The sequence below is a fragment of the Micromys minutus genome (genome assembly GCF_963924665.1).
Source record: "Micromys minutus genome assembly, chromosome: 31".
Taxonomy (NCBI): Eukaryota; Metazoa; Chordata; class Mammalia; order Rodentia; family Muridae; genus Micromys; species Micromys minutus.
Window position 1 is genome coordinate 631,004 of NC_137966.1, and position 13,096 is coordinate 644,099.

Genomic DNA, 13,096 nt, shown 5'->3' on the forward strand with positions numbered 1-13,096 from the left:
GGGTACGTGTTGAGAGAGGCCAGTGGACAATTTGAGGAAGTTGGTTCTGTCCTGCTACAGTGCAGCTTCTGGGAACTGAACTAGATTATCAGGCTTGGTGATAAGCACCTCAGAGCCACCTTGATGACCATGGGTTATAACTTTAAAGCTATCTCAAAACTGAAGAATAAAACTCTACTGAGAGCACAAATAAAATCTTTTCCCAATACACCAACCAGGTAGGTCATTTAATCCTCTAACAGATGCACTTGTGAGCTACACCCATTTTACACAAAGTAGCTGTCGCCCCGTCCATGATTCTAACCACAACTTACAAAAATATAAAACTGAAACCCAGAGGAATCTGCTCAGCTTTGACACAGTCCTAAGCAGCTATCTTTTTAAGGTGGTACCTTGCTTAAAACATTATGCTCAAGTAGTTTTATCAAATGTACTATATCACTGTAAGGATGGAAAAACCTAAAACAACTTGGACAGTTGAGTTTTCCAAATAAAGTCATACAGCAGAGTGAACATCAAACATCCTGCAGGTGGGTCCACGAATGCCTCATATGGCAGTTTGATTCTCTTATAAACTGTTGTTACTACTGCTCAATTAATTTCAGATGCAGTACCAAGTAGTAACACTCAATTGTCTGTCTATGATTCTAAAACACGCCCCAAAGAAAGGCAATAGGAAATCTGTACTCTAACGAGGCAATGTCCATGACTTCACTTCTGAGAACACAGTTTTTGTGTAGTTCAGGCTAGCCACAAACTTGTTAGTCAGTCAAGGCTGACCTTGAATTTCCTGATCCACTTCCCAAATGTTAGGATGACTGGTGTATGTCACTGTATCTAACCTCTTGTTTTCATTTTTACCTGTGATTAAACTTATATATTAGCAAATCTTCAAGATTAGGTTTGACTTTTTTGACATAATAGCTAACAAGTTTTATATTTAATACTTCAAACTACTTCGAATGATTGACTTTGGACTATTGTTGAGGGCAGAAGGGGTGTCCTATCCTTCCCAACCAGTGCTCACTGCTATCAACAGAGGCTTGGAACATCTGGGAGCAGCTTATCACAGTGAGGGGTGTAATCTGACCTGAGTTTGGTACCTCACTTGAATTTGTCAGCAATCAGGATTGAACACTAGGACCTTAAACAGGCGTTGGCTCCGCCTGGTTCTTCCCAGTCTGCTGCTGTGTGTTGTGCTTGAAGTATCCAAACTGGAAGAGCATTCGTACAGTGTTGTTTGTTTTTAATGTGCAACTTCACAGAGCCAGAGAGTCAACAAGAACCCTAAGGTCTGGCTTCATGCTGTCCAGTACTCTGCAGAGCTTTTAGTAGAAACTTAGTAAGACTTCTCAAAGTATGCAAATACTGGTAAGTTTATCCCAGTTACTATGTAACATTTAAACATCTGGAACTACTAGAAAAGCACAGTACCTAGTCAGGTCCATACAAATCTAAGATGCTATTTCTATATGGTCCATTTTGAACATAAAAACATTAGGAAAAGGTAGTCAAACCACAATGGGCATATCAAAGTGACCATGAGTACAAAATCCAAAGGACTGTGAAACAACAGAGTTGTGGAAGTTATTCACATCAATTCACCACTGATTCTGCAGTGTGATACCTCCCGAAAATGGGACATCAGTCTTTTGAGACTGGTGCCAGAGAATGCTTTCATTACAGTGAAGGCTTCCTCTCTCACATATAAAAATATATGTTTTCCCTTCATTTTGAGTCATCTAACATAACAGATGGTGTGTGTGTGTGTGTGTGTGTGTGTGCGCACACGAGCGCGTGTTAGGGGTGGGTTACTGCAAGAGAACAATAGATATCTCTCCTGTGGGAAAAAAGGGCAACTGTCAAGTTTGGTTCTAAATCTTTAGGAAAATGCTTTTTCCAGATGAGTGTTAGTTTGCAACACTCCTCTTTAGGATAATAACTGAGCCAAGCCTATTGGGTGATGCTTTGGAAGAGCAGTAAAAACTGCTGGTCATGTCCTAAAAACAGGTGGCTGTGATTTTAGTGTAGACTACGTTGCAGGTCAGGATGCTCCAAGATTTTTGTAGTTAATTTTCTTACTAGAAAATTAAACCTGTGGGAATTAAGGGGTATGTCTTAGTTGTCAGGGTTTCTATTCCTGCACAAAACATCATGAACAAGAAAAAAGTTGTGGAAGGAAAGGTTTTATTCAGCTCACACTTCCACATTGCTGTTCATCACCAAAGGAAGTCAGGACTGCAATAAGCAGGTCAGGAAGCAGGAGCTGATGCAGAGGCCATGGAGGGATGTCACTTACTGGCTTGCTTCCTCTGGCTTGCTCAGCCTGCTTTCTTATAGAACCCAGGTCTACCAGCCCAGGGATGGCACCACCCACAATGGGGCTGGGCCCTCCCCCCTTACAGCTGGATCTCATGGAGGCATTTCCTCAACTCCTTTCTCTGTGATAACTCCAACTTGTGTCAAGTTGACACAAAACCAGCCAGTATGGGGTATGTATGATAAAGGTACACGGCATATATGTATGAAACTGTCAAACAATAAAAGATATTTTAAGAAGATTTTATTATTTTTAAAGATTATTTAAACAAAAATGTAGTCCTAATGTTCGCAGAGGACAGAAGAAAGTATCTGATTCCCTAGAGCTGGAGATAGTTACACAGCTATGTGGATGCTAGGAACTGAACTTGGGTCTTCTGCGGGAGCAAGAAAGGCTCCTAAACACTGAGCCCTCTCCCCAGCCCCAAATTTAAAAATATTTATTTTAAAAGAAAGGTTTATTGTATGTTAATATTTGCCCTGCATGTATGTATGTGCACCACATTTATGCCTGGTCAGAAGAGGGCTTTGAATTCCTTGGAACTGGAGTTATTGATGGTTGTGAACCACCTTATGGATATCAAAACCCACAAGACCTGAACCCAGGCCTTCTAAAAGAGCAGCAAATGCTTATAACTGCTATCTCTCTAGGCCTCCCAAAAAAATTCTTTAAAAAAGAAAAAAGGAAGGAAGGAAGGAAGGAAGATGAACACTAACTGGCATTTATACTTGGTACACATTTATACATAACAAATGGTCAGTCACTGCTGCCTTTATTACTAGAAGTATCCTGATTTAAAGGACAGTCTAACAGGTACCAAGTTAGCAAGTTTGACAAGCTCATTTAAAAATATTTATTAAGTGCCCACTGCACATCATGATATTCTACCATTTAGCAATTAAAAAAAGCAGGAACTATGACAGATGACTACATGTAAACAGAGGAGGGCAGGCACAGGGATGGTGTATGAACATTGGTTATAAAATACAGAACCCCAAGGCAGCAGTGGAAGATGAGGTCAGAGGAAGAGTCAGATCACAGAGAAGCCACTGAAGGATTCTGAGCAAAACTGATGGGTATTTTTGCTTTTAGCAGATATGTCTATGCCACGTAGTCCAGGGAGCCTGGAACCTATGATCCTCCAGCCTTAGGCTCTTTAGCACCAGGTTATAGGAGTGAGACACCACATGCAGTGCTGACTGGATATTTTAAGGAACTGCTCTGCTGCTCTAGGGAGTATCTCGAAAACTCTATCCCTATTTCTGTATGTGTACAGGATTTGTGTGAAGGGGAGACAGAGAAAGAGAGAAAGCATTTCATAGTACATGTGTAGAGATCTTGTGGAGTCAGTTCTTGCTTTCCACCTTTACATGGTGTGATGGCTATTCTTGTCATCTTAACTACATCTAGAATGACCTATAATCCAGAAATGAGATATTTTCTGCTTGGTTTGAAGTAAGTGAAGCACTTTTAGTCCAGACTTTTGAGGTAGAAGATATACACCTTTGACCCAAATCTTAAGGCTGGAAGACATGGAGCTTTAATTCAGATCTTGAGGTAGGAAGGTATACCTTCAATACAGGCCATACCTTCCACTGGAACATACGAACACAGAAGGCAGCTTTTACTCTTTGGCTTATATATATTCATTCCATAAGTTCTGTGACTATAGAGAACCTTGACTCATCCACATAGATTTCACAGGTCAAACTCCAGGCTCCAGACCTGTACAGCAGGTGCCATTACTCACTGAATCACTGACCCATCATGCCATCCCCATTATAAACTTTTATTTAGCTTCTTGATAAATGAACTACATGCCAAAAGCCCATTCAACACCACACTTAACCATGGCCCAAAAATGGCAAACTAAGAATATTTAGGTGGCTAAAATATTTGGCTTTATCCACCTGAAAAGAGACAGATACAAATGGGGCAGACACCTGTAATCCCAGTACTTAGGGCTGAGGCAGAAGGATCACAATCAAGTTTGAAGCCAGCCTGAATGTATAATGAGGCCCTGGTTTTAAAACAAGCAAATACAATAATAAATTAGAGAAAAATTACAGAAAACACTACCAAGCCTGATGCATTATTTTTCAGATTTGCTAAAAATGCATGAAATGCCAAGAAAAAGAAAATAAAACTGAACTTGGCTGGGTATGGCAGCACATGACTTTAATCCCAAACTTAGGAGGCAGAGGCAACCAGATCTCTGTGAGTTCAAGGTCAGCCTGAGCTACATAGTGAGTTCCAGTACAGCCAGGGATATGCAGGGAGAGCCTGTCTTAAAAAACAAAACAATAAAAACCTGAATTTACAATGTATGTCATTTCCACTACAAAATACAAAGTTGTCTAGATGAGAACTAAGTGAAATGCTACAAAAGCATGTGTGAAAATGACCAGCAATGTCGGGTGTGTGCATGTCATGAAACACAGGGTGGCATGTCTAAATGTACAGCCTATCTTGCATGCAAAGGGCCCCAGGTTCAATCCCCAGCCCTACATAGTTCAGGCTTGATGGCATTCCCTTGTCACCCTAGTACTTGGGAGGTAGAAGCAAGATAATCATAAATTCAAGAGAGTTCATTCAGGATCATTGTGGGATACTTGAGACTGTCTTAAAGAAAACATTATAGTTGGGTGTGACGATTTGTGCCTATAATCCCACATGAGAGGCAAGGGGGGGGGGCTGATCTCTGCAAATTCATCTACACAGAGTTCTAGGCCAGGCAGTTATATAGCAACTTTCTGGTATTTGTTTTTAAAGGAAAAAAAAAGATTTAAAAAATTATATTCAAATTATCAAAGCATTTGAGTACTCAAGAAACTAACAAAAATTCATGTCAAAAGACATTGTAAAATAATTAGTTGCTAGACTCTTTAAGTTAAATCTACTTAGGAGTAGCTATATTTTGGCTTCGACATGTTTAGTTTGTCACATTCCTTTACCTGTCCTCAACTTTCAGATTGGAGGGCCCCAGTGAGTTTAAAAGGATCTCACTGCAGACCTAGAAAGCCCTTTCTTCACATATGCTATGGCCAAGTGGTCATGTTTTGGGATGAGGGAACTCAAAATCACTTAACGCTCTTGCAAAGAACCAGAGTTGGCTCCCAGCACCCCATCAGGTCACAGCCACCTGACCTCTAGCTACACATTCATGCAGGCACACACATTGAGATAAATAAAAAGTAACTAATCTTCAAGAGAGAGAAACTGTGTATCTGTTACCACATACTTCAGAGGTATGTTGATGAAATGTTGGCTCCAATTTTCATTCATAAAATCTTATTATGTTTTAGATAAAATGTTTTACATAAGCAGTAGTTTTTAAATCTTAGGGAAATACAAAACAAGCCGAATGGTTCAGTGAAACTGGCAGGTGGAAACGGCAATATGTCTTTCCAAACACTTCAATCTTCAATATGTCTTTTGAAAGAATACTCTGCAATATGCTTCAAAATATTCATGTAAAAGCATTCATGATTTGGTAGAAATAACACAATGCACGCACAGCAGTGTTTGGGACAAAAGGCTGAGCATGGTGTCACATACCTATAATGACAGCATTCAGGGTAGAGGGAAACTGGCAAAAGAATGGAGAGGGCCACCCTGAATCACACAGCAAGTTCTAGCCTAGGGAGTGCTTCTCAAGAAGAAAATAAGAAAAATAAAAACCAAACAAGACAAAGTAAAAAGTTCTAGAAAAAGAGTGCCGTGGAGCTGGAGAGATGGCTAGTGGTTAAGAGTACTTGCTTCTCTCCCATAGGACCTGGATTTGGACCTGGATTTGGATCCCAGCATAATATGTGACACTACACAATAGTCTCCAACTCCAGTTCTCGAGACTCTGCCTCTTTCTTCTGGCCTTTACAGGAACTGAACATTCACACACATAATATAAAAACATGTACCTATTTTTAGAAGCCCATTGTGAAAAGTGGGCTCATTATTAGGTCACGGGTCTTACATAGTACATGATCTACTCTATCTTTATTCTCTCACTGTACCCAGTTTCCTAAGTGTTAGTGACCACTGTAATAGTAATGACAGATTACCCAAGAAGGTAACAGATATTAAACATTTTTAAGAAGGTTTTCTGCTTAACACCTATGAACCTTTAAAACAAATAATCATGTCTTACTTTATAGACGGGGACAGGAAAGGTACTGCTCTAACACCACAAGGACTGTTTCTCGGTAGCAGTCCTAAGATTTCAACCCATGTCTAATCTTTGATCCATCAATGGCTTCCAAACTCAGTAAGCACTACCTAGAGATACCTAATTGTGCTGAGAAGTGTCTTTGGCTAGCATATAGAAGTTGGTTGAGAAAGCCCATAGGATGTGACAAGAGTATGTAGTCCTGAAAGTAATATTTATCTGGGACTTAAACATGTTAACTCTGTATATAAGAAATGTCAGAAGTCATAAGAATGTACTTCCAATTTAGGAAGAAGTCTTGCTTCCTCAAACTGGAGCTTGAATCTTATCAACTGACTAGACGAAGATGTCATTTTACAGGTGATACACTGGTCAGGAACATTCATACACCACAATGGGGGTAAAATTTGCAAAATACAGACTGAGAGAAATTCAAATAACCTAGGCCCTTCAATAACAAGCAGAAAGAGATTTTATTTTTAAAGTGAAGTTTGACTTACAGAATAAAAGATTAAGGGAGCACTGGAGCATCTGGAGAACAAAGAGATACATCTACTAATCAGAACACTAGAAACAAATTATGGGGCTGGAGATGTGGGAGTCAGTGGTTATAGGTGCCTGCTGTCTTGCAGAGGACCAGGATTTGGTCTTCAGCACCGACATAGTAAGGCCCACAACTGACTGTAATTCCAGCTCCTGGGATCCAACATCCTCTTCTGGTCTTCATTTGATACTAACAAACATTCCCCCCTTCCCCTTACACACACATAAAATTAAAAGATGGTGCACACAAACACATAAGGCAACTCCTTACCTTTTAGGAACTAATTCATTTACAGATAGATAACATGATACAATATCTGAAATTTGCTCTAAAATGCCCTCCTAGACTATATAAAACTGTCCCACCCATCCTTACCCCCCCCACCAAAAAAAAGCAGTATGCTAAAATCCTTCTACAGGCTTTATTATTTTACTTTTCATATCTAGATCCTTGGTGCTAGCACTTATTTTCAGCTTTTATTACACAAAACTTCAAATATGGTTTCCTAAATACTAAGCACTTTAGCAACTAAGCTGTCATATTTAACCATGTATTCTTCTTAAAGGACTTATTAAATGGTCATGCATATTGTAAAATCTTGGAGCACAACTAGTAAGCCATGCTTAAAATAAAAACGACTACGTAAACACACAAGTACTTGTAAATTAAAACTAAAATGCACACTGAAAGGTACAGGGCAGGTAAGGGCTTTTAAGAAGAACTTGACAGCAGTGCTAAACACACCAACTTAATCATCTGGACATTACCTGACAAAATGCTGGCAAAGGGGAAACTAAAACTAACTCATCTTTCTTTGGAATTAAGAAAGATTGTGTCCTGTTACTGGAAGAAAAGGAGAATAATTAATTCATTGTGTAAGCAGCAACAATTCTCAAAGACTGGTTTGGAGCAGTTCTCAGAAGATCAGAGCCGATAACCACCATCTCATCTGATTTCAAGTTCCAAGAACTGAGTAAAGACTTTTATGGTCAAGATGAGGGGGAAAAAAAAGTGTGAGATGAAAGGAAAGCAAAACCAAGAGTGTTCACACTGCAGTGGATGGAGCAAAGTTCTCTGCCAAGTGTGGGCCACACTGCACGAGATGCACTGAAGTTAATCTAAGTCACAACAAATGTATGATCTGTTCCAACAACTGAAGATGTTTCCCATGGAGCCAGTCACACTGCAACAGGAGTGCACACAGACATTAGCTAAACGTATGGGAACAAAAATGTATGGTGACAAATAGCTAAGGGCGGGAGGGGACTATAGCTGAGAGAATAACTTAAAATGGACTGTTTAGCACAGAAGCCTCGAAGGCCTTACACAGTCAGCACTGTTTAAACAACTATGCTAACAAAGGTCTGCTGGTGGAATACATGACTCCCTGTAAGGAAAGAGAAGGGTGAGTTGGCTTGCAGAGCCAGCAGCAAGCAGCTTCTTGGTACCAGAACCATGCATATCACTTTTGCCAGATTCCCAGAGAAAAATGCTAGAGCTACAGAACTTTTGATTCATACCTTGTGTGGGATTATGGATTATAAATGTACCCAATTTGTTATAGTTTTGAATTCAGGTCATAGATAATACCTAGCTAGCTATAGCTGCAAGTTTCTTCACTTCTCTTCTGCCACAGTTGCCTTGTGAGCAGCTAGACAAGATGGAAGGAAATGGGTGCCCCAGCTCTGGAGGCCTATGTGGCCTTATCAGCTGTCCTGCTGTTTCATAATGTTCCGTTCTAGATCCATTTTATACCACCAGGAGGTACAACCACAGGGGGACACCATCCCCTACTTTTGAGCTCAGCGCCACACAGAACCCAAGTGTTGCTCTGAGGAACGAAAACATTTGGAAAAAGTACATTTACCCTTCTGAAATAAGTCACATTTGCTAGTGGATATACATTAAATGTCTTAGTTTTCCTGAGTCATGAGCTGTACTTATTGATTACTTCAAACATTTAAATATAACATTCCTTGGCATCCTTTTGCCTATACTTTGCTGTACCCAGGAATTCCACATACCAGGAAAATACTCTACTACTGAGCTTTTACTTGACCTCCCCCTCCCCCTCCCCCAAGGGTCTTCCTTAACCTAGTTGGCTTCAAAGGGTCTATGTAACAGAGAATGGCTTTGAACTCTTCTTGCTTCTGCCTTCCAAGAACAGGTATTACAAGTATGTGCCACTATGCTTAACTTTAAAAAAATTAAACTTGCTGCCCCAGTGCTGGGATTGAACCCAGGGCCTTATACATGCCGCACAAGCAAGTGCTCTGCCACTGAGTTCTAGCTTCAACCTTTAATCACCATCTTAAAGAAAAAAAAAGTTTTATTTCACTGTTGGCTGTATGTGTGTGCATATGTGTGTGGTAGAAGGTAGTCATGGAGGCCAGAGGCTTTGGATTACTTGGAACTGGAGTTTCAGGTGACTGTTGAGATAGCACTGGGAATTATGTTCTGGTCCTCCAGAATGACAATACATATTCATAATAGAAAAGCTATTTCTCCAGGTCTCTTTGATTATCATGTAAAAACAAACAACAAAAAACTACACTCTTTTCAAATTAAAGTGTTCCTGGAAGACCATAATTTTCCAAAATGTGCTTGCTAATGTGAAATACTGGTTGTAGTTACTGTTTCATTGATAAATTTATTTCATCAAATACCCAACGAATCTGAAGTTGTATATAGCCCACACCCATAATTTTACAAGTAAGACACCTAGTTTGGAGTCATTCTGCCTCAAATCACACACAGAGCTGGTTAGAGGCAGTATCAGAACCTGAAGTACTACCATATTCTTGTAATCTGGCTACCAGGGCACCAGTGTTAATCTCTTGACTGTTTCTTCCTCTGCCAGTTACCTCATAACTGCATCCCTCTAAGAAACCAATTAGCCATTCTATGAATGTTTCACCCTCTTGTGATTTTCTAAGTATATAGTTTAACAGTATATGGTTCTGTACAATGATTACATTTTAAAGAATTTTCCTTCCTAACAGTTAAAGAGGAAAATCAACTGCTGGGCACTCAACTGTAAAACTGCCTCCTGTTTCAATTTCAGAGTGTCAGGTACACAAAAGAGATTTGGGAAAGTTCTTGGTGGCAACATTCTTACACATCCTTGAGTAAATTGACTCAAGGCTGTAATTCACATTGGGCAGAACCAAGAAAGACAGGAGACATGTTTCACTGTGTCCTCAGACTGCAGTATGGCACATTTGGTAGGATGGGTTTCTTAGTAATTTTCTTTAGCTATCCTGGCTTGGAAGCAGAAGTGTGGCAGTTGAGACTTCTTTCAACTTTTACACTAAGCTGTTATTTTACTCCTAATATGATATACTGAAAACACCCATGGATCTGTAAAAGAAATGCTTGTTTTTCTTTGGCAAAAACAGAGCTTACAAGTAGTGAAATGGTCCTATATAAATTTCTGCACACTTAATGAAAAAAATGAATAATAAAACCACTAAAGCAAAATTTTTCCAGACTTGCAGTTTCTCCGTGAGGTTTATCTTACTTCAAAGTCAGAAAACTGTTCTCTTTCAGAAGCACAGGCATGAACGTGTTGTATTACAAGGAATCATACGAAATGGAAGCCCTTGGCTCTTCACTCTCATAGACTAAGAGGGACACAGTTATCGTCATTCTGAATTGGAGAAGACAGGAATACTACAAAGTTAAGAACCCAGCTCTTTCAGTTCTAAAAAAAGTACTCTTTAAGCACTTGACCAATTTCTTGGTAGAAAGCAAGTCTGAAAGCACCGTCAACCTTTGGTTCCGTCAGAAGCATCAGCCAAGTCGCTTTAAAGTATGTTGTTTTCTGGGGTTAAAAAGAGCTTCTACATTTCCTGGTTTCAGGTTAGGTAGGTGGTTCAAAAGAACTGTTTTCTTACCACACTTATTGCATAATCACAAAAAAAAAAAAAAAAAAAAAAACCAAAAAGGAAGAGGGCTGGTTAAATATTTAAACTCTTATTTCCTGGTGACCTAAAAGACCTACTGTTATTTTCAATATGCTCAACTTTAATGTTAAATAACTCAGTATACTAAAAGCACTGAGTTATTTCAGTCTGAAAGCAGTTAAAAGCAGGTCAATAGGATATAAACTTGGCTTTTTTTCCCTCTAGAGAATTCAAATGTTGTCTTAATGAAAACTAATGGAATAAGCGGCCCACCCCAAAACTAAGAGTAATGGAAAAGTTAGAGGAAAACAATCACGAAAAGTTGTCTGGTCATCTGCTTTCACTTAGTGTGAAAAATCCGAAGGGCGAGTCTCCTCTTGAGCAACTCCAGCCTGCCCACAATGACCACTTGTTACACCTCCCACTCACTCCACTGCAGGTTCACTAGAAATTAAAAGGTGTCTAACAGGGTAAAGGGCATGCCCGGCCAGGCCTAAAGTGTCTCCGAATTACACCCTGGGGGTTATGGGGACCTGAGCTCCGCGTCCCCTCGCCCTCAAGTCCGGCCTGGTGTCCAGGAGGCCAAACTCCAAGCTGGGTACGATCAAAGCATCCGCTTGCGGGGTGCGGGGTAGGGGCGCGGTGAGGACGTTCCGGGGAGCAGGGACCGGACCAGGGAGGGGGGTTTTGCGCCGTGGGAGGCTCAGGGATCAAGGCCCAGGCCCGCAGTGGCCGCCGCCTTCACCAGGCCGCAGGGCGGGGGGGGGGGGCGTGCCGCGTGCCCCCGCGCGCTGGACCACCGTGCGCACGCTCCCCGCCCCCGCCGCGGCGCCGGCCGCAACTGCCCCCCGATACTCACGCTTTGTCCACCAGCTCCCGCACCTTCCACATGTTCAGCATCGCGCCCCGCACGGCCCGGCCAGCCGCCGCCCGCCGCCACTCTCCACGGACCCCGGGACGCCTCCGCGCCGGGGCTGATCCAGGTCCGGGTTGCCGCCGCCACCCACCGCCGCGAACTCTCCCAAGCCGGAGCTCCTTCTCCCGGCCACAGCCACGGCGCCGCCAGTGACACGTCGAGACGCGGCCGCACCGGCGCTGCGTGGGGCGGAAGTGGCCGACTTTCCGCCCGCGCCGCGCGCCGCACGCCGGGAATTGTAGTCCGCGCCCTTCGCCCCCGGAGCGTGGGCCGGTTGAGGACACCAGAGTTTGAGGACCTCAGATACAGCCTCTAGGTGACTGCCATCAGGACAGTTGCAAGACTTACTCGCGCTCACCTTCTTCAGATGTACAACGCTGATGCAAAGCATGATTGCACAGTGTATGACTGGCTTGCGTGTTCATTTACACACGTGTTTCTGCGTTTGCTTCGAAACATCTAGGCGTCTATGTATCACTGAACTCGGGATTCCAGCCCTGACAAGAGAAGAACTTTATTCTGAATCCTTTCTCACTCTAGTTCTATGATACAATGTTTTTATCTGTAGCCAACTACCTAGTACCCTCGTTAGATACTTTGTAACAAGCCTCAGAAACTTAGTTCACAATAGTTGGGAAACCAGAAAGCCACCAGTACACATACACAGCACACCTATATGTATACCCAAGAACTTTGTGGTTTTGGTTTCTAAAAGCATACATAATTTTTGAGATCTGCCCTGGTTGCCGACTGCTTTAATCCTAGCACTTGGGAGGCAGAGGCAGGGGAATCTCAGTGAGTTTGAGGACAGTCTGGTTTACATAGAAAATAAAAGTTATTTATATATATATATATATATATATATATATATATATATATATATATATATATATATATATATAGAGAGAGAGAGAGAGAGAGAGAGAGAGAGAGAGAGAGAAAATCTGCCATCTTCCACTATTTGCTGAGCTGTGGGCTTTTTTTTTTAAAGATTATTTATTTATTTTATGTATATGAATACAATGTTGCTGACTTCAGACACACTAGTAGAGGACATAGGATCCCATTACAGATGGTTGTGAGCCACAATGTAGCTGCTGGGAATTGAACTCAGGACTTCTGGAAGAGCAGCCAATGCTCTTAACCACTGAGCATCTTAAGAGGGTACAAACAAGGACTACAGCTGGGGCTCAAGTTCCCTGGGAGCTTAAAGGTCACTAGAGGAGGAACATAACAATCAAGAAAA

The 13,096-nt window shown here is 41.5% G+C and overlaps 1 protein-coding gene across 2 annotated transcripts in view; it reads right to left on the bottom strand.

Moving 5' to 3' along the window:
• Positions 1-12,011, bottom strand: part of CLINT1 (clathrin interactor 1) — a 54,006-nt gene extending 41,995 nt beyond the window's left edge. For both annotated transcript variants that reach the window (XM_080942230.1, XM_080942229.1), the window contains exon 1: positions 11,794-12,011. In XM_080942230.1, the coding sequence (XP_080798356.1) occupies positions 11,794-11,834 (41 nt within the window). In that variant the 5' untranslated portion in view covers positions 11,835-12,011. The remainder of the gene's footprint in view (positions 1-11,793) is intronic.
• Between the last annotated feature and the right edge of the window lie 1,085 nt (positions 12,012-13,096).